The sequence below is a fragment of the Myotis daubentonii genome, chromosome 1 (genome assembly GCF_963259705.1).
Source record: "Myotis daubentonii chromosome 1, mMyoDau2.1, whole genome shotgun sequence".
NCBI lineage: Eukaryota > Metazoa > Chordata > Mammalia > Chiroptera > Vespertilionidae > Myotis > Myotis daubentonii.
In genome coordinates, this window is record NC_081840.1 from 37,536,032 (window position 1) to 37,560,669 (window position 24,638).

The 24,638-nt window shown below is 39.8% G+C and overlaps 1 protein-coding gene and 1 pseudogene across 2 annotated transcripts in view; both read left to right on the plus strand.

Moving 5' to 3' along the window:
• WDHD1 (WD repeat and HMG-box DNA binding protein 1) overlaps window positions 1-5,039 on the plus strand; it is a 53,883-nt gene extending 48,844 nt beyond the window's left edge. For both annotated transcript variants that reach the window (XM_059695305.1, XM_059695308.1), the window contains 2 exons: window positions 1,372-1,510; window positions 4,288-5,039. In XM_059695305.1, the coding sequence (XP_059551288.1) occupies window positions 1,372-1,510; window positions 4,288-4,488 (340 nt within the window). In that variant the 3' untranslated portion in view covers window positions 4,489-5,039. The remainder of the gene's footprint in view (window positions 1-1,371; window positions 1,511-4,287) is intronic.
• Window positions 5,040-20,245: 15,206 nt separating this feature from the next.
• Window positions 20,246-21,578, plus strand: LOC132230933 (keratin, type I cytoskeletal 18-like; annotated as a pseudogene).
• The last annotated feature ends 3,060 nt before the right edge of the window (window positions 21,579-24,638 follow it).

Consider the following 24,638-nt stretch of genomic DNA (forward strand, 5'->3'; position numbering starts at 1 on the left):
TTTCCTATCTACCCATTTGCTCTCTCTACAAATAGTCACTGCCACAAGTTTATTATATAGCCTTCCAGAATTAATCTATGCATATACAAACACTTATATTGGTCTTTTTTTTTTTTTTACATTTTACAGAAATGGTAGCATACACATTGTTCTGTACATTACTGGTTTTCACTTAGCAGCTTTTGCAAGTCATTTCAGATTGTTACACAATATTTTGTTTTGTTTTATCTTTTTATACTAGTTGAATGGATATATCGTAATTTACTTAGTTCTCTAGGGATAAAGGTCTTTTGCTAGTATAAATAGTACTGCAATGAATAATTATATGAATGCCATTTCTCACATAGACATATATCTACAGATTTCTGTATGGTTCAAGTTAATGTGCACTTGTAATTCTGATAGATATTGCCAAGTTGTTCTGCATTGATGTTTCATCATTTTATACACCCCAACAATATTGGAGTTCCTTTTTGTACACATCTTGTTTCTCCACCCTTGCAATACATTACCAAATTTCTTGATCTCTGTTATGCTAGAATTATTTAAGATGCACTGGTTAAAATGAAGAAGTCATCATTGTATTTTTACTAATAAGTGTCCCATTTAATCACTATCTTATGTTAATCAGTTTAATTCGAGGGGGAAGCTATGGTTTTTATTTTTCCTATTTTGCTCTGAATTCAGTTTAGATATTAAATAGTGAATATTTTAAGATTCAGTTTTTTTATACTAATAACTGTATATACAGAAAAAAGTACTAAATAAATATTAAATGTTTGCATTAAACCTTTACTTGTGAACTAAAAGCAATTGTGTCGGATGAACTCTAATAAAATCGACAAATGTTCTGTGTCCATGTTTTACATGATGATACAAGAAAGGACCTACACTCCCAGATCAGATGTGAGAGCCAGGATAAGAAGATGGCTAAGGAGCTTGAGGGAAATCCTAACGATTGCAAATAGCTGGTTTGGGAAATGGAGAAAGAACCTACCAAGACTACATGGAGTAATTTTACTGGGCCAGAGAGGCCTAAGTGGGATTGGAGACCTTGAGCCTGTCAACATTGAAAAAGGGTTGAAAGTGCAGAATTCATGGTTGCTTCATGAATTACTCACACTTGGAAAGTACAAGTGCGAGTAATCCCTTTCAATGACCTTACAAAGAAATTTTCAGTTCATTATTCCTGCAGTCTCCAGGCAGTTTTAAGTAATAGGTAATAAGAATATTAACAAGTGTATTTAATTGTCTCTCTTACTTTATACAGTGATGCAAAGAGTAGTGTTTGATTGCTAACCTGAAAAATCCTAAAGCACTTTAAATTGTGTCTCAAATATAACATTTTCTTACATGATTATGCTCTTGTAGGCCAAAGAGTGGGTTCCAGATGTGGCTGGAAGAAAACAGAAGTAATATTTTGTCTGATAACCCTGACTTTTCAGATGAAGCAGACATAATAAAAGAAGGAATGCTTCGATTTAGAGTATTATCATCTGAAGAAAGGAAGGTAAGGATATTTTGTTGAGATTGAGATCTCAGTGAATTCACAAGTTTAAAAGATTCTTATAGAAAACTAGGGGCCCAGTGCACGAAATTCGTGCACTGGGTGTGTGGGGGGGGGAGTGTCCCTCAGCCCAGCCTGCCCCCTCTCACATACTGGGAAGCCCTCAGGCGTTGACCCCCATCACCCTCCAATCGCAGGATCGGCCCCTTGCCCAGGCAAGGGACCCCTAGCTCCTGGGACTGCCAGCTTCGACCGTGTCCAGCTCCCATCGCTGGCTCCACCCCTACTTCCTGCGATCACTGGCCAGGGCGGAAAAGGCACCTGATTCTCCGATCATGGCTGGGGGGGCAGGGCAAAGGCGGCCCTGGGCCGCCTTTGCCCTGCCCCCCAGCTCTTAGCTCCCCCCTGGGTTTCTGATCACTGTCAGTGGCAGGGGGCTTCTTCCTGCTTTCCCTTTCGCCTCCCTGCATTGTGCCTACATATGCAAATTAACCGCCATCTTGTTGGCAGTTAACTGCCAATCTTAGTTGGCAGTTAATTTGCATATAGCCCTGATTAGCCAATGAAAAGGGTATCGTCGTACGCCAATTACCATTTTTCTCTTTTATTAGTATAGATACTTTTTTCTGTTTTCAAAAATTGAATATACTTCAACAAACTTTGAATAGAAAGGAATTTAATAACTAAAATGTCAGCATGGAACTGACATTTGCATATGTAGTAGTTATTACTTACTGCTAATGGTTAATTTGGGGGCTGGTATATTGTTTACATCTGTATAAGTTCCTGCATATTATAAGTTAGGGGAATGTCTCAAGAAAAAGTGCATTAGTTATAAATTAAAAGCAAATAAAATTAGCAAGTAAGAATGAAATTAATTCACATTTTTAGACTAGTACTTTAGGGCAAGCATGTCAAACTCAGGCTAACACAGGCCAAATAAACAAGGTTTAAGTTTATGTGGGCCACAAAAAAACAAAAGCTTCAATTTTCATAGAAATGTAGGTTTATTTCATTAGAGACATGCCGAATATAAAGCACTGAAATAAATGAGCAATTGTTAACATAAAATAATAGAACATTTTAATAAAAATTAATATTTTTTCTTGAACATTAACCAGACACTGAATAACTGCACAAATTAATAAGTGTAACGCAAATAAACCGATTTTTCTTGTTTTCCAAAAGCGAAATATTTCCTGTTGTGCACACCAAACAAGTCAGTCCAAGACTAATGATGTGGCAATCGGCTGCTAAAATATTCACTGTTAGTTTTACTGGAGAGAAACGATATGCCTGTGTATAAGGCGTGTAAAGGAAATGAATGCAACACGATTATAGTAATTAGTCATTAGTGAATGTTGTAGTTTGTTATTAATAATTACGTGTAACAGGATATTGTAAAAATGAAGTTATGAAATTTTTATTAAAACATTTCTTACATACTATTATATTGGCTGGGCTGCAGAAATATTCATTGTGGGTCACATGTGGCCTATGGGCCTTGAGTTTGACATGCTTGCGTTAGGGTCTTGTAAGCAGAACTTTTATAAATGTTATTTACTTACACTGAGAATACTGTTTTTGGTGTCCTTTTCGAGCCTTTCACATGGAAATTAGAACAAGTTGCTTGTACCTATTGCTCCTCACATAAATTTCTGCATGTGAAGGAAGGCTGGGAGCAGCTTTTGTTGCAATGGGAAGGAATGTGTGTGGTGTGTCGATTAAATCCTGGGACTTCACTTTCCCAGGGATGGCAGTGTGCAGCATGGTCACCTGGGGACATAGATTCTTACCTTGATAAACTTGGTTTATGAGTAAACATATTGCAAAATGAGGAAGCTAGAAACTGGTCTAACCAACTCAGGCTTTATTTAGAATCTTGTCAGCAACTTTGTGTTTCTCATTTTTTATAGGTGTTTATAAAAGGATAAAAATTCTAAAGAATTAGGTAAAATGGCTTCTGAAAGCAACTTGACAAAAGTTGTAACTGTTTTTGAATACTTGAAATTGTAATCAATATTTTTAAGATAAACCTTAAACATTTACATACATCCAGTTTGCTCATGTAAGAAATTCTATAGCTCAAAGGGTCCCTTTTCTACAGTAAATAAGATGGGAAGAATATAAAGTAGTAGTAGGAGGAGGAACTATTAAAAATTAAGAGAGATTTAAGAGACAGATGAAATGAGTCATAGGGATAAAGAACAGAGTACTGATTGCCAGGAGGTGGGGCCTTGGTGAGGAGTGGGGGCAACGTGATGGATCCTTGTGGTGACAGAACTGTTCTGTATCTTGAGTGTGGTAGTAAATACATGAACCTACAATAGAATTAAACACACACATCCAAGTAGAAGTAAAAGGGGGTTGCCGGTATTCATATCCTGGTTGTGATATAGTACTAGTTTTTCAAGATTCTACCATTAGGGGAAACTGGGAAAAGGGTACATGGGATCTTTCTATATTATTTCCTATAACAGCATGTGGATCTACAATCTCAAAATGAAAAGTTGCGTTTTAAAAAGTATTTTGCAATTAATATGGTTAAATACAAGCTGAGTTTAGATTAATGTTATGGGGGTAGAATGTAAAATTTTTTAATGTGTTCTGCAATTAAGTAATAAGAAATTTCTTAATGAGAATTCTTAATGATTAGCTTAACAATTCAAGTGCTAATTATGCTACTTTATAAACAGGAATCTTGGGAAAAATAAAAGTATGTTCTTCCTATTTCTTAGTTACTGAGTAAAAATCTTTTCTCCTCCCATATTTTTACAAAGGCATGGACTGCCAAGGCCAAAGGTGGAACTGCAAGTGATGGAGCTGAAGCAAAGAAGCGAAAACATGTGGCTGACGAAAGTGAAGAAACTGAACACCAGGAAGAAAAAGCAAAGGACAATCTCAATTTGCCTAAAAAGCAAAAACCTTTGGATCTTTCTACGAATCAGAAACTGTCAGCTTTTGCATTTAAGCAGGAATAGAGTAAGGAAGTGACCTTTGGAAAGTGATGGATTTTTTTTTTAATTTATCTTTGATGAATCTGGACTTTTAAAAAGTCTTTAGGAAACTCTATATTTTTTAAAGAGTTTAAAGACAATTGTTTGCCTTTATAAGATAATAGTAATTATACTGGTGGAGGTAGCAAGGGGATGTGTAAAAACTATCATTTCTACAGATTGCTCTGCCCCCCAAGTAGAGGGCCATTTAGAAGCTTTGTGGTTGTGGTCACTGACTTGAGGCCACTAGCATGTCCCAGTGTGTTTATCCTCAGAACCACCAAAGGCAAGGTGTTAATACCTGAGCATTGAAATACCTTGTAGGAATTTTCTCTTTTGGTTACCAGGGACTGACTGTTCCCTGTCTATACTGCACCTAGGGGGCCATGGTTTTTAATATGGGCCCTAAACATGTAAATACTTTTGTAGATGAGATGTTTTCTTTTGTTTGTTTTGGAAATTTCTTCATATGTGGCTTTTAATTATCTGCATAACCTAGTTTTTTAAAAATAAAACTTTCACATTTTCATATTTAACTTGTTATGGCCTTAACATTGTATTTCCATGGGATAGAAATGTTTTTAAAAAACATATTTTATATTTATTGCCATCATTTCCTCCTCCAACCCCATCCTGCTATACATCATACACAGGAAAGCAAAGAATTGAAGGTAGTGTTTTGATAGTCTGCAACCAGCATGATGTGCTCCTGGTAAGGTACTCTGGTTATGAGCATCAGTGGTACTTTTCTGAGCAAGTTGGAAGCCTTGATAAGAGTGTAGTTAAAAAAATTAGGGAAAATGTTTAATTATTTTTTTATTTTGAGAAACAAGACAATTATTTCATACTTTTTTTGTTATTATTCTAAGCAGAGCTTAATATAAATATAGCCACTTAATGAGGGCAAGGTACAAGGGTGGGATGGGTGAATAGTAGTAAAAGAAAATCAGGTGGTTCAAAATTGAGGATAGTTTTATAGGTTAGAAGAAACAAAATATGTTGAAAATTTAGATATACAGTGGGACCTTGACTTACGAGTTTAATTTGTTCCGAGACCGCTCGTTAAGGAGCTCGTTAGCTCAAATTACTCTGTCAACTCAATGCAAAAAATCGGCCGAGAGACAGCTGGTATCTCAAAAAACTCGTTAGTCGGGACACTCGTAAGTCAAGGCCCCACTGTATAGGAGCCAAAGGCTATTCCTTATCTCATGATGATTGAGGTTTGGAAGGAATACATTTCTGATTTTTTAAGTAGTATTGGGAGACATTATAGCACAGTGGTTACACAGTTTTCAATGCCAGACTACCCAGGTTTGAAAAACCACTGCAATACCTACCAGTTGAATAACCTGGGGTAAATTTTGCCCTGTCCACTCATCTATAAAATCTTCTCTCTATATATAAAAGGCTAATATGCAAAGTGTCCCCTCTGGAGTTCGACCTGGAGACCAGGAGTTCCATTGCTCACTGACGTGCGCTGACCACCAGGGGGCAGCACAGAACGAAGGAAGGCCCCAGCCGACAGCCGGCAGTTGGGGAAGGAAGGCCCTGGCCTGCAGCTGGAAGGCCCTGATTGGCCCTGGTCGCCGGCCAGGCCTAGGGACCCTACCCGTGCACGAATTTCAGGCACCTGGCCTCTAGTGGGTATAATAATAGTTTTTACTTCATAGGATTGGTGTGAGAATTAAATGAGATAAAAGCACTTAGTTCTTGGCACATAGTAATGTTTAATATAAATGTCAGCAGTTGTCTTGCTTTGTCATTTGGTTTGATGGTGAGTACGATTTGATTTCAAGATCCTGCAGTAAAGGTTTATTTATAATACTTTGGAAAGCATGTTTGTAGACATATATTTTTTGTTTTTATTTCCTCAACTTGCTTATTGTGCACAGTGTATAATACTTAAGGATATAATCCTTGAGTATTTTATTTCAGATCCATAGGAACCTGATAATACCAAGGATTTGCAAAAGGTTATTTTCATCCCCTACTTTATTTGGCTGAAGGGAGGTTTTTCTATTGACTTGGTTTAACTTACAAATCAGAACATTGAAATCAAGAAACCATTATCCTGATGCCTTTGCTGTATAAGATTAAACCTTTTTAAAAAAAAAAAAAAGTTTCAGGGAATTAGGGCTTAATGTAGGAAATGGAAATAATTTATTACCCACCATCATGATTTCAATAATTTTGTCTATTCTGAGCTTATTATGTACTGTAGAAATTTGTTATAGCTTAATTTTATTTGCCAGTAGCAAAAGCTTATCAAAGAGGAGATTATTTTATAGCTCCACACTCGTCAAAGGGGCATTATCTAATTATTCCAGAGAGCAAGTGAGTGAGCGCTGGATTATGCCTGCCAGCTCTGGTAATCTACAGCTTCTCCTATCAGTGCAGCAGCCTGTGGTGAGCCACTGCCACTAACATGGAACAGATCCCTTTAGACAAAAGAATGAGACCCATCCATGTAGAAAGCATCTTAATCAGTGGCTGGTTGTCTTGTGGACTTTTTTGTTTTCCAGCTGCTTTCTTATAGAACGATATAATTTTCCCCTGGTTTTTTATTTTTAAACTAGTGGCCCGGTGCACGAATTAGTGCACATTGAAAGGAAATTAATTAGAAGAAATATTTTAATACCACTATTGACCCTTTGTTTATAATAGAAGTGTCAACCAAATTCACGATCAACAATGACAGATGGAAACACATGCGTGCAATTGGCGCCAGCAAGAGCTTTATATATATAGATAAACTTGCTTAATTAGACCTGCTTTCTGATTTAGCTAAACTTTTTACAGCCCAGTGAAGCACCCCAACTTTCAGGTAATTGTCAGCAACACAGCAGTAAATATCAACATGAAGCAGATTATTATTGTAGATCACGCAGGGAGAACAAAGAGTGAAATATTTAACTGTAGCAGTGTTTGACTATATTCTGCGCAGTGAGAAAACCTGAAGTCATTTTCAAGTTCCACCATTTCTTCCTTCTTATCAGTCGGGTCAAGTTTCTAAACTTTCTTTTTTTAATTTTTTTTTATTATTTTTTAAATTAAATCTTTATTGTTCAGATTATTACATTTGTTCCTCTTTTTTCCCCCCCATAACTCCTCTCCTCCCAGTTCCCGCCCCACCCTCCGCCCTCACTCCCCACCCACTGTCCTCATCCATAGGTGCACGATTTTTGTCCAGTCTCTTCCCGCATCTCCCACACCCCTTTCCCCCCCAAGAATAGTCAGTCCATTCCCTTTCTATGTCCCTGATTCTATTATAATCACCAGTTCATTCTGTTCATCAGATGATTTATTCACTTGATTCTTAGATTCACTTGTTGATAGATGCATATTTGTGGTTCATAATTTGTATCTTTACCTTTTTCTTCCTCTTCCTCTTCTTAAAGGATACCTTTCAGCATTTCATATAATCCTGGTTTGGTGGTGATGAACTCCTTTAGCTTTTCCTTATCTGTGAAGCTCTTTATCTGACCTTCAATTCTGAATGATAGCTTTGCTGGATAAAGTAATCTTGGTTGTAGGTTCTTGCTATTCATCACTTTGAATATTTCTTGCCACACCCTTCTGGCCTGCAAAGTTTCTGTTGAGAAATCAGCTGACAGTCGTATGGGTATTCCCTTGTAGGTAACTGAGTTTCTTTCTCTTGCTGTTTTTAAGATTCTCTCTTTATCTTTTGCTCTTGGCATTTTAATTATGATGTGTCTTGGTGTGGTCCTCTTTGGATTCCTTTTGTTTGGGGTTCTCCGCGCTTCTTGGACCTGTAAGTCCATTTCTTTCACCAGGTGGGGGAATTTTTCTGTCATTATTTCTTCAAATAGGTTTTCAATATCTTGCTCTCTCTCATCTTCTGGCACCCCTATAATTCTGATGTTGGTACGCTTGAAGCTGTCCCAGAGGCTCCTTACACTATCCTCGCATTTTTGGATTCTTTTTTCATTTTGCTTTTCCGGTTGGGTGTTTTTTGCTTCCTCGCATTTCAAATCATTGACTTGATTCTTGCGCTCCTCTGGTCTGCTGTCGTGAGTCTGTATAATATTCGTTATTTCAGTCCGTGTATGCTTAATTTCTAGTTGGTTCCCCAATATAACATCGAGGGTCTCATTAGTTTTCTTGTAGATCTCATTAAGTTTATCGGCGGCTTCTAAACAGTTCTTGAGAGACCTTAAAAGTGTGGTTCTGAACTCTATTTCTTCCATTGACAATTTTGTCCTGTTTCTTTGTCTCCGCATTTTGTTATGCTTCCTTGGTGCACCCCCTAGTGGTCTTTGTTTGCAGTCTTATAGTTAAACCTTGATTGTTGTAGCTAATACCAGGGAGGGTTTGACCTCCAGGCCAAGTGGCTATGAGAATCAGCTGTGTCAGCAGTGAGAGAACTTCTGTCCTCTAGGGAGGTGCTAATCTAGCCTTTGCCTGAGGCTATCCGGCAAATGCCTCTGTGCAGGGCTTGGGCGGGGCGGGTCGCACAGGATCAACAGAGTGGGCCGGCGAGAGCAGTTATGGCGGCTCTCAGTCCTGTCCCCAGGGGCTCTGCCTCTCTGAGTCCCAGCACCTGCTGCAAAGCTCGGAGAGAAAGCTGCACTCGCTCTGACCGAAGCCAGACAGTCCCGCTTCTCCCGTTTGAGTCTGGGTCCCTAAAGACTCGCCCGGATCTGGTGCTCAGAGTCTGCGACTCCCTCCCGATTGAAAACAACAACTGCGCCCTCCGCCGCCAGCCCGCTCCGCGCACTCCGCACCTCAGAATTTGACTTCAGCACTGCGCCTCCTCTGAGTGTCCGTATGCATTTCTCTTTCCTCCTAGTTGTAGGACTTCCACTCAGCCAGCGTTCCTGTGGTTCTGGGTGATGTCCGTTCTGTCTTTTAGTTTCACTTTTGAAGTAGTTGTTCAAAGCAGCAAACTCCGGCGTTAACCTATGCCGCCATCTTGGTTCTTCCAGCCAAGTTTCTAAACTTTCTAAATCTCCATTTTCTGGCTAATGAAAAGAAAATAGGATTCTACCGAGTCTTCTATCTACCTACTTCAGGACTTCTGTGAGGATCAAATGAGACGAGGCAAGTGAAAATGCTTCACAGACATTTGATTAAAGTGTAAAATGTTTACACCTGGCTATAAAGTCGTATTCCTGGGCTTAAGACACTCCAAGGAGGCTAGCCCAGGGGTGGGCAAACTTTTTGACTGGAGGGCCACAGTGGGTTCTTAAATTGGACCGGAGGGCTGGAACAAAAGCATGGATGGAGTGTTTGTGTGAACTAATATAAATTCAAAGTAAACATCATTACATAAAAGGATACGGTCTTTTTTTTTTTTTTTTTTAGTTTTATTCATTTCAAACGGGTCGGATCCGGCCCGCGGGCCGTAGTTTGCCCACGGCTGGGCTAGTCGCTAGGGAGAGGAAGCCAGGCGTTGCTACATGATGTCATTACCCAGTGCCCACAGCAACCATTTCCGGGCTGGGCTGGGCTGTGGGCTACATTTTGTGCCACGGGGTCTCGACATTGTTGGCTGCAACTTGGTGGGCTGTCACTCCGGGATGGTGGCGGGGCCTATGTCTCACTTAGAGGAAGCCGAGTGTTGGTTTGTTGACGCCTGGTCTGCAGTGCCGTTTCTTTGTAAATGGCCAGTGCATGTCACAGCAGCTCCTGCGTTGAGCGTCTGTCCCCTGGTGATCAGTGTGTGTCATAGTGACCAGTCGGATGGTCGGAGGGACACTTAGCATATTAGCCTTTTATATATATAGACTAGTGCCCCAGTGCACGGAATCGTGCACATTGAAAGGAAATTAATTAGAAGGTGGCCAGCGGGGCGGGACTGGGTGAGATGGGCTGGACACGCCCTGGAGCTAACCTCCCATGGTCCCTTCCTGGCCGGCCGCACCTGGGGTAGCGCTGCGGCTCGAAGGGCATCTGCGGACCCCCTCTGGCAGGTGGGGTCCCTTGGCCGGGCCTGCAGGGATTGGGCCAAAACCAGCTCTCCGTCATTCCACTAGGGGTCCCGGATTGCAAGAAGGTGATTTGCGGGTGACAAACTCTGGAATTGAGTTCCCTTCTCTCTGGTTCCGGGGTGCATCATCCAAGAACCACCACTGCCAAGTCACTGCAGCTCAGTAGTTCCTGCATTGAGCATCTGCCCCCTGGTGGTCATTGCGTGTCATAGCTACTGGTCGGATGGTCGCTTAACCTTTTATATATATAGATCTACAGCAAATTTCAGACAGTACAATGAATACAGATATTCCCTTATCTAGATTGACTTACTGTTGACATTTTCCCATGTATGCTTTATAAACAGGGTCTTTCTTGAACCATTTGAAATATGCGTGATGATACTTTACCCCTCAGTACTACATGTATCCCCTAGGAACACAGACAGTCCTTTACATGGATACTGTATCTTTTTGCCAAAGAAATTTAACACAATATTGTTGCCTAACATGTTTCATATTAAAATTTTCCCCAAAATGCCCTTTAGCTTTTACCCCCTCCCCCAATGTAAGATCAGCCAAGAAGCCGAAACCGGTTTGGCTCAGTGGATAGAGCGTCGGCCTGCGGACTGAAAGGTCCCAGGTTCGATTCCGGTCAAGGGCATGTACCTTGGTTTGCGGGCACATCCCCAGTAGGAGGTGTGCAGGAGGCAGCTGGTCGACGTTTCTCTCTCATCGATGTTTCTAACTCTCTATCTCTCTCCCTTCCTCTCTGTAAAAAATCAATAAAATATATTTAAAAAAAAAAAAAGATCAGTCAAGAAGCACATACTTTTTAATACAGGAAAGAATGAGGAAAAACATCATCCCCAATTCAAATACACAGAGACGAACAAGTACTTACAAAAGCAGAGCTTATTAAAACACTCAGAACATTAAAAAGACTAAAATACTTAGGAATAAATTTAATGAATAAGTATGAAATTTAGACTTTGAACTACTACGCATGTTGAAAGACATAAAAGAAGACTTACAGCCGAAACCGGTTTGGCTCAGTGGATAGAGCGTCAGCCTGCGGACTGAAAGGTCCCAGGTTCGATTCCGGTCAAGGGCATGTACCTGGGTTGCGGGCACACCCCCAGTAGGAGATGTGCAGGAGGCAGCTGATTGATGTTTCTCTCCCATCGATGTTTCTAACTCTCTATCTCTCTCTCCCTTCCTCTCTGTAAAAAAATCAATAAAATATATATAAAAAAAGAAGAAGAAGAAGACTTACATAAATGCAAAGACATCTCATGTTTATGGATTAGGAAACTTAATATTGTTAAGATAGAAATACTCCCCAAATTGACCTACAGCTTCAATGCAGTCCCTATCAAAATCCCAGCTGGCTTCTTTGCAGAAAATGACAAGCTGATCCTAAAATTCATATAGAAATTCAAGGGATCCAGAGTAGGCAAAACAATTTTGAGAAAGCACAAGTTGGAGGATTTTACACTCCCCAGTTTCAAAACTTACTATGAAATGATAATAATCAAGATAGTGAAGTACTGGCATGAGAAGAGACTTAAAGATCAATGGAATGGAATTGAGAGTCCAGAAGTAAACTCACATTTACAGTCACCTGATTTTTGACAAGGTGGCCAGGACATTTCAATGGAGAAAGGTAGTCTTTTTGAAAAATGGTGCTGGGCTAACTGGATACATTAAAAAAAAAAAAAGTGGACCCCTATATCATAACATATTAATCCCAAATGAATTAAGACCTAAATGTAAGAGCCAAACTATAAAAGTCTTAGAAGAAAACATAGGCATAAATCTTTGATCTTGGATTAAGCAATGGTTTCTTAGATATAACCAAAAGCACAGTCTAAAAAAACACTCCCAAAAACTAGATGAAGCCAACATCAAAATTAAAAAAAGGTTGTGCTTCAGAGAACACTAACAAAGAAAAAAGACAACTCACACAGTGGAAAAAAAGTGTTTTTTGTATCTAGAACATGTAAATAACTCTTGCAACTCAATAGTAAAAGGACAAATAGCCCAATTTAAAAATGGGGGCAAAGGACTTAAATAGGCATTTCTCCAAAGAGGATATACAAATGGCCAAAAGGCACATGAAAAGATGGTTAATATCTCTAGCCATCAGGAAAATGCACATCAAAACCACAAAGAGGTAATCACTTTGCACCCACTAGGATGGCTATAATGCAAAAGATGGACAATAACAAATGTTGACAAGGATGTGGAGAAACCAAAACCCTTAAACATTGCTGGTCAGAATGTAAACTGGTGGTTAGGCAGCTCATCAAAATACTGAACAGTTATCCTATGACCTAATGTTTCCACAACTAGGTGTGTAAACCCAAGAGTAATGAAAACAAGTCCCCACAAAAACCTGTACATGACTCTTCAGAGCACCATTATTTATAATAGCCAAAAAAGTAAAAACAGGCCAAATGTCCAAGTGATGAATTGATAAACAAAAGGTGGTGTACCCATACAATGGGATAGTATTTGGCAATGAAAATAAATGAAGTATTGATACATGTTACAACATGGATGAACCATGAAAACATGCTAATCAAAAGAGGCCAATCACAATGATTATCCTATATAATAAAAGGCTAATATGCAAATAGACTGAACAGTGGAATGACTGGTCACTATGATGCATACTGACCACCTGGGGGCAGACCCTAAATGCAGGAACTGCCCCCTGGTGGTCAGTGCCCTCCCACAGGGGGAGCGACGCTCAGCCAGAAGCTGGGCTCACGGCTGGTGAGTGCAGCAGTGGTGGCGGGAGCCTCTCCCGCCTACATAGCAGTGCTAAGGATGTCCGACTATAGGCTCAGGCCCGCTCCTTGCAGTAGGACATCCTGCAGGGAGCAGGCCTAAGCCATCAGTCAGTTGGATTCAAGAGGGAACAGGCTGAGCTGAGGGATACCCCACCCTCCCCCCCGAGTGTATGAATGTCATACATTGGGCCTCTAGTATATTATATGATTCCAACAATATGAAGTGTCCAGAATAGGCAAATCAATATTCAGAAAGTAGAGTGGTAGTTGCCTAGGACTAGGGGTTATCAGGAAAGGGTGAATGACTGCCAATGGCTTCAGGGTTGGTTTTTTTTTTTTGGATTAATGAAATGTTTTGGAATTAGATAGTGGTGATGATTGCACAACTTTGAATTTACTAAAACCACTAAGTTATACATGTTGTGGGTGAATGTATGGTATGTGAATTATGTCTCTGTAAAGTCATTCCAACTAAAAGAAATAGAAAATCTAATTTAAAAGTTAGTCTGTATTTAAAGTTATTCTAAAAAAGAAAACACCAGGCTAAATGAATTTGGAGTCAAGTAAAAATCCCAATTTTATACACATTATTGAAGACAGCAGCTGTCATAATCTCGATATTAGAACCTGACAGGGTTAGTTCAAGAAGGAAAATTATAAACCAGTCTTACTCATGAATATACGTGAAAACTCATAAGTAAAAATTTTAGCAGGACAGACCCAAGATTGAATTTAAAAAGGTACTATTTAGTTACCCCATTCACTTAGTCCTAAAAATGCCATGTTTTAACATTAGAAAGTCAGTTAATGCTGATTAAAGGACAAAATTAGAGTGTTCTTGCATAAGAGCAGGTATCTTGTTCAAAGGGATTTGGGCCATTCTGTTTTTTCCTATCACTTTATGGAATTAACTTTGTATGTCACTAAGCCATACCACCCAAGGGCTCATAAACACCCTGAAGTATTTTTTTTTTTACAGAAAAGTATTTTTATTAGAAGGATAATATAAGCATAAATTCAAACTACTGCAAAACTTGTTAAAAGGGAGTAACGCTATTTTCTTTTAATTATAAATAGTATTTCATATAATAGGTTTATGTCTTCTGTTTTCTCCTACTATGGTTTTCTATTGGAATTTATGTGTCTCTCTATTGTAATTGTGGATACTTGATTCTTCACCAAGAAACCCAGATTTTTGGTGGGATGAATGCCATCGTCGACATAGTGTGAGCTTTGGAGCTGGTTTATGTCGTGCCTCTACCACTGGAGCGGTGGCTCTGAGAACCCCTTCGTCTCTCTTGACTTTCTCTTCCCTGTGGTCCCTCTGATACAGGTGACAGTCATTTCCTGTTCGTACCGTTTTTTCAGAGAACTGCATAGGCCACATCTCCAGGAGAGCCGCATGTCCCCTGCCATCACTTCCCCAGGTGCACTACAAGTCCAGGGGTCCAAGCTCTTTCCCAGAACGTTGGAATTGGACAACAGAAGCAGAATCAGTTAGTCTGAGGAACTGAGCTGCATAGGCATGTAGAGGTGAGTGCTGTGGCCATGGCAGGGGAAAGCTAACGCTGTGGGGAAGCAGAGAAATGAATGAGCAAGAAAACCCGTCTAGTGAAAGTGGGGAAAATTAAAAGCAGAAAAGTTGTCATGTCAACATCAGCCACTTCCATGGCTCTGCAAAAATAAAATGTTTTGCCCAGGGTTGGAGCTGGCCCTCACAGAGTTCCTCTATGAAGACAGCTGGATGGGAGTTGATATCGATGGTTTTGCTAAAGAGGGAGGAGTATGAATGTGGTTCAATGAGATAGAGACTTTTCATGACATCATTTGACCCTTAAATTAAATGTTATAGCAGCTGATTAAAAATAGTTAGGTATGCCAACTATAATTTTTTAAAAACAGTAACTGGGTATATTTAGAATAAAGAACTCTTAAACTCAGTATTAAACAATAAAACAGATATAGTCCAATTAGAAAATGAGCAAAACCCAGACATTTTACTAAAGATATACGGATGGCAAATTAACACATGGAAAGGTGTTCAGTATTTTTTTTCCCATTAAAGAAATGCAAATTGAACGGCAATGAGATATCACTATACACCTATCATAGCAGTTAAAATGAAAAATAGTGATAACAAGTGCAAGTGAGGGTGCAGAGAAACCAGATCACTGTTATTGCTGGAAATGTAAGATGGTACAGTCACTCCAAAAAATAGTTTGGCAGTCTTTTTAAAAAAACTAAAACAAACTTGCCATATAACCAGCAGTTGCCCTCTTAGGCACCTATCCCAGATGAATAAAAATGTATTTTCACACAGGAACTTCTTGTACACGACTGTTCATGGCAGCCTTATTTTTAATAGCTCCAAACTGGAAACTACCCAAATGTCCCTCAATAGCTAAATGGTTAAACAGACTATGGCACATTTACACCATAGTGTACTACTTAGCAATAAAAAGGAACAAACAATACACGCAACAATTTGGATTAACCTCAAGGAAGTTATCCTGAGTGAAAAAATCCAATCAAAAGGATGTTTTGATTCCATTCCACTGCATGATTTTATTCATGTAATGTTCATGAAATAATACAGAGATGGGGAAAGATTAGTGGTTACCAGAGTTAAAGATGGGGAGGGGAATCAATATGACTGTAAAAGTGAGAAGAGCGAGTCTTGTGGATAGTGCAGTTGAGTATCTTGATTATGGTGGTGGTTTCATAAGGCTTTACAAGGGATAACATTGTATAGAACTACACACACACACACACACACACACACACACACACACACACACGTCTGTCTGTACTGGTAAAATCTGACTAAGTTGTATGGATTGTTCCAATGTCCGTTTCTTGGTTTTGATATTCCACTATAGTTGTGTAAGATGTTAACACTGGGGAAGCTGGGGGTAAAGAGGGTATCCTGCAACTGGCAATGAAAAACCCTAATGTGGCATTTACAGCTGATTGGAGAAAAGTTATATCCCTGACTCCCGACTGGGTTATAAGCTCTTCAAGAGCAGGCCTGTTTTTTGTTTGTTTGGGTTTGGTTTTCTTCCTTTTTTTTTTTTTTGGTTTTTGTTGCTGTTTTTGTCTTCAGAGCATGGCACAGTGCCTCTCCTAATCAAGATAATCAATATGCTTCTCTTGTTGACACAGATAAAGGATTCGGAGCCCACAGCTGGGTAATTTGAGTGACCTTTGTCAACACATAAAGAGAAATACTCATCACCATTTTGAAATTATTTCATGATTAATGTCCGAAAGAATACAGGGATAGTAAGAAAAACGTTTATTAGAAATGCTAACAAGAATTTAAACACAACAAACCTTCAAATAAATGTTGGTGCACAAACAATAAAAGAAAGATTAAAGAATACCATTACACATTTTTTTTTTTAGCAAAACAAGATGGTCCAGGTTCTTGCCAAAAAATATTGGGTGATGATGTGCTTCCTGTTGAATGAGTAACAGGATAAAAAGTACCACATTTTCTTTTTATCCATAGAAATACATGGACCACTTATTGATTCTTGAGCCTGAGAAAATTCATCTACAATATCATCTGAAAACTCATAATCAGGTTTCATTTATATGAGTAATTCCATCCTCATTATTAGAGTCTAGAGTGTTGGCATCTGTCTCTTTGCTTTTATCTTCTGATTCACCTAATAATTCTGAAACATCATCCTGTCAGTTTGGATGGATGGAAAATGAAAAATTCTGAATTCTTAACTTGTCCTATTAAACCTTAAAGCAAACTATGAAAATAGTTTCTCAAGTCTTTTATTCCTTCTTGAAAAAGGATGCAATACTTTGGGCAGTGCAATAAGAAAACTGAAGGATAACAGTGTGGGTTTTGTTTGTTTGTTTATTACCATTGCATCATCCTTTTAGGTGATTCAATTATTTTTTATTTTCTTATAATTTAATTATTCCTCTTTAAAACAAAGCTGGGGGGAAATGGAAGAATATGATAAGTGATGAAATGGCAAAGCATGAAATAGGAAAAATAAGATCAGTAGCTCCCATAATGTATCTTAGATAGATTTATAAACGTGTCAATGGAGACACATGTTAATCACCAAGATAGAGTGATTTTTATCCTATTTTTAAATTAAATTTTCTCTTTGTTCTTAGACCTCTAAGAAAAAAATTGAAGTCACAAAATCATACACCTTACAAATAGTTAGAACTGCTCCAAAAGGAAAATAAACTAATACCAGGTCCAGTGGAGCCTGGAGGTATCCCACAAGTTAATGATGAGTTTATTACTAGTTTGTTTTGGATAACAAGGTTACAGAGACAGATGCTGTTGGTTGCCCACCTAACAGCCATTCCCCTCTATTAATTAATTAATTAATTTGTTTGTTTATTCATTCATTCATTAAATATATTTTTATTGATTTCAGAGAGGAAGGGGGAGGGAGAGAGAGAAACATCAATGATGAGAGAAAATCATTGATTGGCTGCCTCCTGCACACCCCACACTGGGATTGAGCCTGAAACCCAGGCATGTGCCCTTGATCAGAATCGAACCTGGGATCCTTCAGTCCTCAGGCTGATGCTCTATCCACTGAGCCAAACCGGCTAGGGCTCCTCTTATTAATTAATTTAATAGAACCTTCATTTTGTTTTGTAAAAGCAACATGCTAATTGAAATTAGCCACGCTTAAAAATAAAAATTAGCCACGCTTCTTTGCTAGCAGCTGGTCCATGGGTGGCTGTGTTCTAGCCAATGAAATAAAGGAGAAATTTCCAGCGTGAGGTGGGGTTGGGGATTTCTAGAAAGTGTTTTTCACTGACAAAGAGAAGTGAGGAGATGGCTTCTATCCCACTTTCCCTGTTGTGTTTAACACTTTATGCTTGGAGCTAAACAGCCATCTGTGTCTGAGAGTGCAGACACTGACAACATGTGAAGAATAAGGAGAACGTTGAAGAGCCTGCGTCCTTGGTGAATTACTGAGTCCCGAACCATGCCTACAATATCACCACCCCATCACCAGCAGACCGCTGGTTGAGTGGAACAGTTAGCATCTGCATTGTGTAAGCCGTGGTTCTCAACCTTGGTTGCACCTGAGAATCATTTTCAATGCCTAGGCCACATCCCAGACGAATGAAAGCAGATCTCACCAGGTGGAAGCCAGGTTTCCCAGGCAATTCCAAAGTGCAGGAAATTTTGAGAACCATCGTTCAAGCCACTTTCAGTTGGGTATTCAGTTTCTAGCAGGAAAAAAAAAAAAAGATGTTTTTTCTATGTAGTAGTTTCCAATTGAAAATACTTCTTTTCAGTCAGATAAAACTCATCTCCAAAAAATGGTGAAAAGATCAGAACCAGTTTGTTTTCTCATCAGCTTTGATTCACCCATCTGTGAAACATTCATAACACTGCAGTTAATTTCCACAAATACTTGGATGACTGGCTGGGACAACTGTACAGTAGCAGTTGTGATGCTAAAAATAAGAACACACCCAGAAAAATAAAGAAATATGGTTTTGTGCCGCTCTGCTGCGCTGTTCCATTCCCCTTGTCTTCTTTGTATAGGGAGAGGTTCAATAAGAGCCACCCCAGGATGTACCTCGGTGATATGCAGATTATTTTGAGCTACAGGCAACTAGACCCTGTGGATTCAAGAGAAAGTTAACTCTCTAGAGCAGCAGTTCTCAACCTGTGGGTTGCGACCCCTTTGGGGGTCGAACAACGCTTTCACAGGGGTCGCCTAAGACCATCGGAAAACATATGTAATTACATATTGTTTTTGTGATTAATCGCTATGCTTTAATTATGTTCAATTTGTCACAATGAAAATACATCCTGCATATCAGATATTTACATTACGATTCATAACAGTAGCAAAATTACAAGTTATGAAGTAGCAACGAAAATAATTTCATGGTTGGGGGTCACCACAACATAAGGAACTGTATTAAAGGGTTGCGGCATTAGGAAGGTTGAGAACCACTGCTCTAGAGGTATGTGAGTCAGAAGCCTTGCTCATAATAGGGTGTTATCAGAGATAATCTATCTATAGGGCAGGGCAAACTACTAATCACTGAACGTGTGCTCTCCCTGCAATGACCTTCTGAAGCCTCAAGGTGACTTACCTCATCCCTAGCTCAGAAAGTCACATCTACCTCATTTTCCCTTTCTGTCTCTGAACCTCTCATGAATGTGGAGTCTCTGACTCCCTGATGTAAGTGCAGGTTCCCATACATATGTATATATTAAATGTGGTTGTTTTCTCTTGCTAGCCTGTTTCATGTGTGTTTGACTACCAGTCCAGCCAAAAGAACCTTTAGGGTAGAGGAAACTTTCTTCCGCCCCACAGTTGTAATTTCCAATTTGATTCTTTAATGCTGCTGTTTCTGGCAGAATGGTGGCTGTCCGTCTTACAGGCAGCAGTGTCTCTGAGTTTTCCAGGTGTAAAGCAATCAACCCCAGGGCACCAGGAGACTCCCCCATGAAGAATTGTCCCATCAAGATCATAAACATCTGTTATATCCCTCACTTCTGGGTGCTTATTGAGAGGATAGCTGTAAAACACAAACTAGCAAAACAAGCACAGGGCATGGCAAATATTTTTATTGCTCTACTGTTCTAAGGCTTGTGCCTGAAACTTGTCAAGTTGCTGAATTATTGACCACAAAGTTTTTCCCCTCTGCCTCTAGAGATCCCATTAAATAATAGGAAAAGAAATGAAAATAGAAAGCAAATAAATTCACAAAGTTGATAATGAAGTGAAAGGGGTGAGGGACATCCCATGCATGAGAGAATTTAATAAATTTAGGGGTGGGGGAAAGATGCCCAATGAAGCAAGGCAGGAAAACTGTAGTCTAGACCAGTTCATTTCTTAACTGGCCTAGAATCACCAAGAAATCTCATTGAACTGCAGAATATGATTCAGGAGGTTCAGGGTAGGCAAGAGGTTCTGCATCTACAAGCTCCCGGGTGATGCCATGGAGGCTGTTCCAGTCTTGACCACACATTGAGTAAGTAGCAAGGGAGAAAAGATGAGGAGGGGCTGTAGCCCAGAAGAGGCACAGTCTGCCTTGTGGAACCTGACAGAGGCTTCAGGGCAGGGGCGAGATGTGGGCCTGGAGCCAAGGAAATTAAGTGCAAGTCTCTTTCAAGTGTTGGGACCTCCTTACCATGGAGTCCAGACAGGTGAGAGGAGAGAGCTAGTACTGTTGCTCCACAGTGCTGTGGCTCAGGATTCCGGATCTCCACCAGTGTGCAGGCTGGCTGGGGGCCCAGGGGCCTGGCTGCAGGGATGGCTGGGTGTCTGGTGGGCATAGGGGACATCCAGTGAGAAGGAGACAATGCAATGCCTGAATGACCTCCTACTTGGAGGGGCCGAGGAGCCTGGAGGCTGATAATTGGAGACTGGAGAGCGAAATATGGCAATACCTGGAGAAGAAGGAACCCCATGTCACAGGCTGGGAGCATTATTTCAAGATCATTGAGGACTGGAGAGCTTAGGTCTTTGTAAGTTCTGTGGGCAAGGCCCATAATGTTCTGTACATTGACAATGCCCGTCTTGCTGCGGATGATTTCAGAGTCAAGTATGACATGGAGCTGGCCATGCGCCAGTCTATGGAGAGTGACTCAATGGGCTCAGAAAGGTCATTGATGACACCAATATTCAGCTGTGGCTGGAGACAGAGATCAAGGCTCTCAAGGAAGAGCAGCTCTTCATGCAGAAGAACCACGGTGGGGGGCGGGGGGAGAGGAAATAAATGGTCTAAAAAACCAGATTGCCAACTTTGGGTTGACTGTGGAGTTGGATGCCCCCAAATATTAGGACCTTAGCAAGATCATGGCAGACATCTGGGCCCAGTGTGATGAGCTGGCTCAGGAGAACGGAGAAGAGTTAGACAAGTGCTGGTCCCAGCAGACTGAGGAGAGCACCACAGTGGTCACCTCACAGACCGCTGAGATAGGAACTGCTGAGATGTACTGTCCAGGCCTTGGAGGTTGACCTGGACTGGATGAGGAATCTGAAGGCCAGCATGGAGAACATCCTCAGGGAGGTGGAGATGCACTGTGCCATCAGACAGAACAGCTCAACGGGGTCCTGCAGCAGCTGGCGTCAGACCTGGCCCAGCCCAGGGCCAAGAGGCAGCACCAGCCCCAGGAGTAGGAGTCCCTGCAGAGCATCAAGGCCAACCTGGAGGCTGAGATCATCACCAACCCCCTCCTGCTGGAAGAAGGGGAAGACTTCAGTCTTGGTGATGCCCTGGACAACAGCAATTGCATGCAATCCATCCAAAAGAACGCCACTGCAGGATTGTGATTGGCAAAGTGGTGTGTGAGGTCAATGACACCGAAGTTCTGAGGCATTAAGGCAGCAGAGGTGGGGCACCCCTTCGGGGCAGGAGGCCAATAAGAAGTTCAGAGATCATTGAATGTTAAAAAAATAAAAAGAAAGTCCAGTAGTTTTTTTTTTTTTTCCTTTTCTCCACACAAGGCATTTTATAATTGAAAAAAAAAAAAAAAAAAGCTTACAGTTGTTAAAATTCAACCTAGTAAATTTAAATATTTAATTGGCTTTAGTTAAGCAATTCATGAATTGGGCAGCATCCCATCTAGCAACTAGAAGGGCTCCAATGAATTATACAAAATGGAAGGACTTCATAGCCAGAAAGAGGGTGGGACTAAGAAATTAAAGAGTGGATTGTTTCAGGCAAGGACACCTTCCCACAGGGGAAGGCAGAGGGTCTTATCAGGCAGATGACCTCAGTAGTCTTGATCAGGAAATTCCAGGCTGATTATGTTTTGGGGAGAGATTTAACTGCAATTAGATCAGGTATTTGGGTTTGGCTTCATGGGCTTTCAGCATGAGTGACACTATTGTGGTCCTGTGGTTTTCTTTCTTTCTTTTTTTTTTTTATTATTAGTTAAGGTATTACAAATGTGTCCTCATCCCCCCCAGGTTTTCTGTTTACTACAGTAAATTCTGTGGAAGCAAAAGGGGTGCTGTAATAAATCATAAATTCCTAACTGGGCAGGTCATGGTGGGTAGTCATGCCCCAGGCCTACTAGTATAACTTCTTCAGTTAAAGATTTGTAAACCAGACCTGTCCATTGTTCTTGTGCATCTTGGTGAGCACACCTTTGAAATCCCAGAAGTAATCCTCTTTTCCAGACCTATCAAGTAAGCACATAATCCTGTTAACAACTCTCTACCTTACTTTCTTTCACTTTCATGTAATCTTTCTTTCCCTCCTTAACTCCAATGTATAAAAGAAACCACAAAACTGCCATTCTCTGGAGTATTTGAGCTCTTATTTCCCAGCAATTGCCATCAGTTTTGGCTCAGATAAACTCATAAAAAGTCTCCACGGGTTGGGATGTTTCTTTTGTCAACAGTACACAGGAAAACTGTTAAAAAGAAATACAGAAAATTGATAACAAGGTGGTGAGATTATGGGAGACTTTAATCTCATGAAAAACTGTCATTTCTTTAGTGAAGAACTGTATCATTATTACAAATATATGCTTGCTTAGTAATCACAAAAACCTATGTAATGAATGTTATAGTTAATGTCTGCCTTTAGGGATTCAAGTAAGAAATATTTTTTTAAAAATCAGACTTTGAAGGGTAAAGGGAATTTAAAGCGACGAATATTTACACTTAAAACATGGAAAATTCATATACTATTTGCTAAATGGTTTGGCAATAACTCCTGACTGTTGATTTGCCTTAAGGATCCTTGCCAGCCTACTCCCAGTGGAAAGAAAAGAAAATGTCAGGGCAGGAAAAATCAGATATTTCCTGTGCTTCTCCGGATCATCAACAATAGTTGTTGAGGATTCACTGAGGAATTACTCCTTTTCCTTCAGGTTAGAAAACCCCGGGAATAAGTCTTTTCTGCTCTGTTTGCATCGCACAAAAATACCCACCCAATTGCATTCAAAGAGACTGTGGTGACCTCAGTGGATGGTTCTTTGCTTAGCATTGTAAAGTCCCAAGAGAAAAACGATGTATAAACATAACATTTGCTTATTTCCCTTAAGCAAGCATAAACCTAATATTTATGGAAGGTTGCAAGGAGCCACTTGATACAGGAGCCAAGTGACCATAAATGACACAGGAAATTCACCTGAATTAGTTCAAGGTGTGTGTTGCCAGGAAACTATGTCCAGGGGCAAACAATCATATTGATCCCTGGGAAATGGTGACACTAAGTGAACAGACAGGTGCAGCCAAATAAACACCATTTAGGCTTTTTTTTTTCTTCCCTTAGAAAGATGAAAGGCTTGCTCATATTTTGTATTAAAACTGATAGAAAGATTTTGAAGAAAAGGAAGAATAGGAATGATTGTTTGCTCTAATCATATTTATTATGACACATTTATAAGGTCCTTTGCATATATTCTTTTTAATTCTCATAACAACTTTTCTCTGTTTGCAAGTGAGGAAATTGCAGCCCAGAGAGGTTAAGCATTTCCCCAAGGTCACACAGTAAAGTATAGAGTTGGGATTTGGAACCCACATCCGTCTAAATTCAGCAGCTTGGACTCTTTTCACCATAGCTGCCAAATGATCATTTGTGTGTGTGTGTGTGTGTGTGTGTGTGTGTGTGTGTGTAGTCAGAGAAAAATATTCAAATAAAATAAATAACAAAAAGAAACTTCTTTGTGGGTGGGTTCCAAAGGATGTTGGACATGGCTTTAGATCTGTTTTTGTTCAAGCACTTCCAAAAGAATTTTAGAGATATATGTGTCCCTCTACTGCCTGTGCCTCACACACGCAATTGTTAGGTTGATAACTAAAGGTTTTCTAAGATTAAATAGTTGTAAAGATATAAATTGCAGTGTATTTTAAACACTCACTTTAAAACAAGGCCATGACAGCATTCTAAGAGCAGTCAATAGAATACTATAATTCTTTAATACTATAGTAAATACTATAGTTCTTTGTTCCCTACCACCATCTAGTTATACAAATTATTGAATAAGCTCTTGCTTTTCTTCATTTTTCTTCTTATACTTATATTTCCATTTCTCTTCCCTCTACAGATCTTTATTCAACCTTTATATTTGGAAGTCTCTTATTGATTGTCCATGTCAAGCCTTTCTACAAAAAGAATTTGTGTATAAATTTAAAAAAATATTTCCTGGGACCATAAGGCTCTACATGTTTTCCAAGTTATTCTGGATTGAGTTACCTTTCCATCATACAATGTATCACAAGAAAATAAACATGTCACAAAATTAAATAATTTTATTGGAAACCTATTTCTTTTTTTTTTAAATATATCTTTATTGTATTCAAAGAGGAAGGGAGAGGGATAGAGAGAAACATCGATCAGCTGCCTCCTGCACACCCCCTCCTGGGGATGTGCCCACAACTGAGGTACATGCCCTTGACCGGAATCAAACCTGGGACCCTTCAGTCCG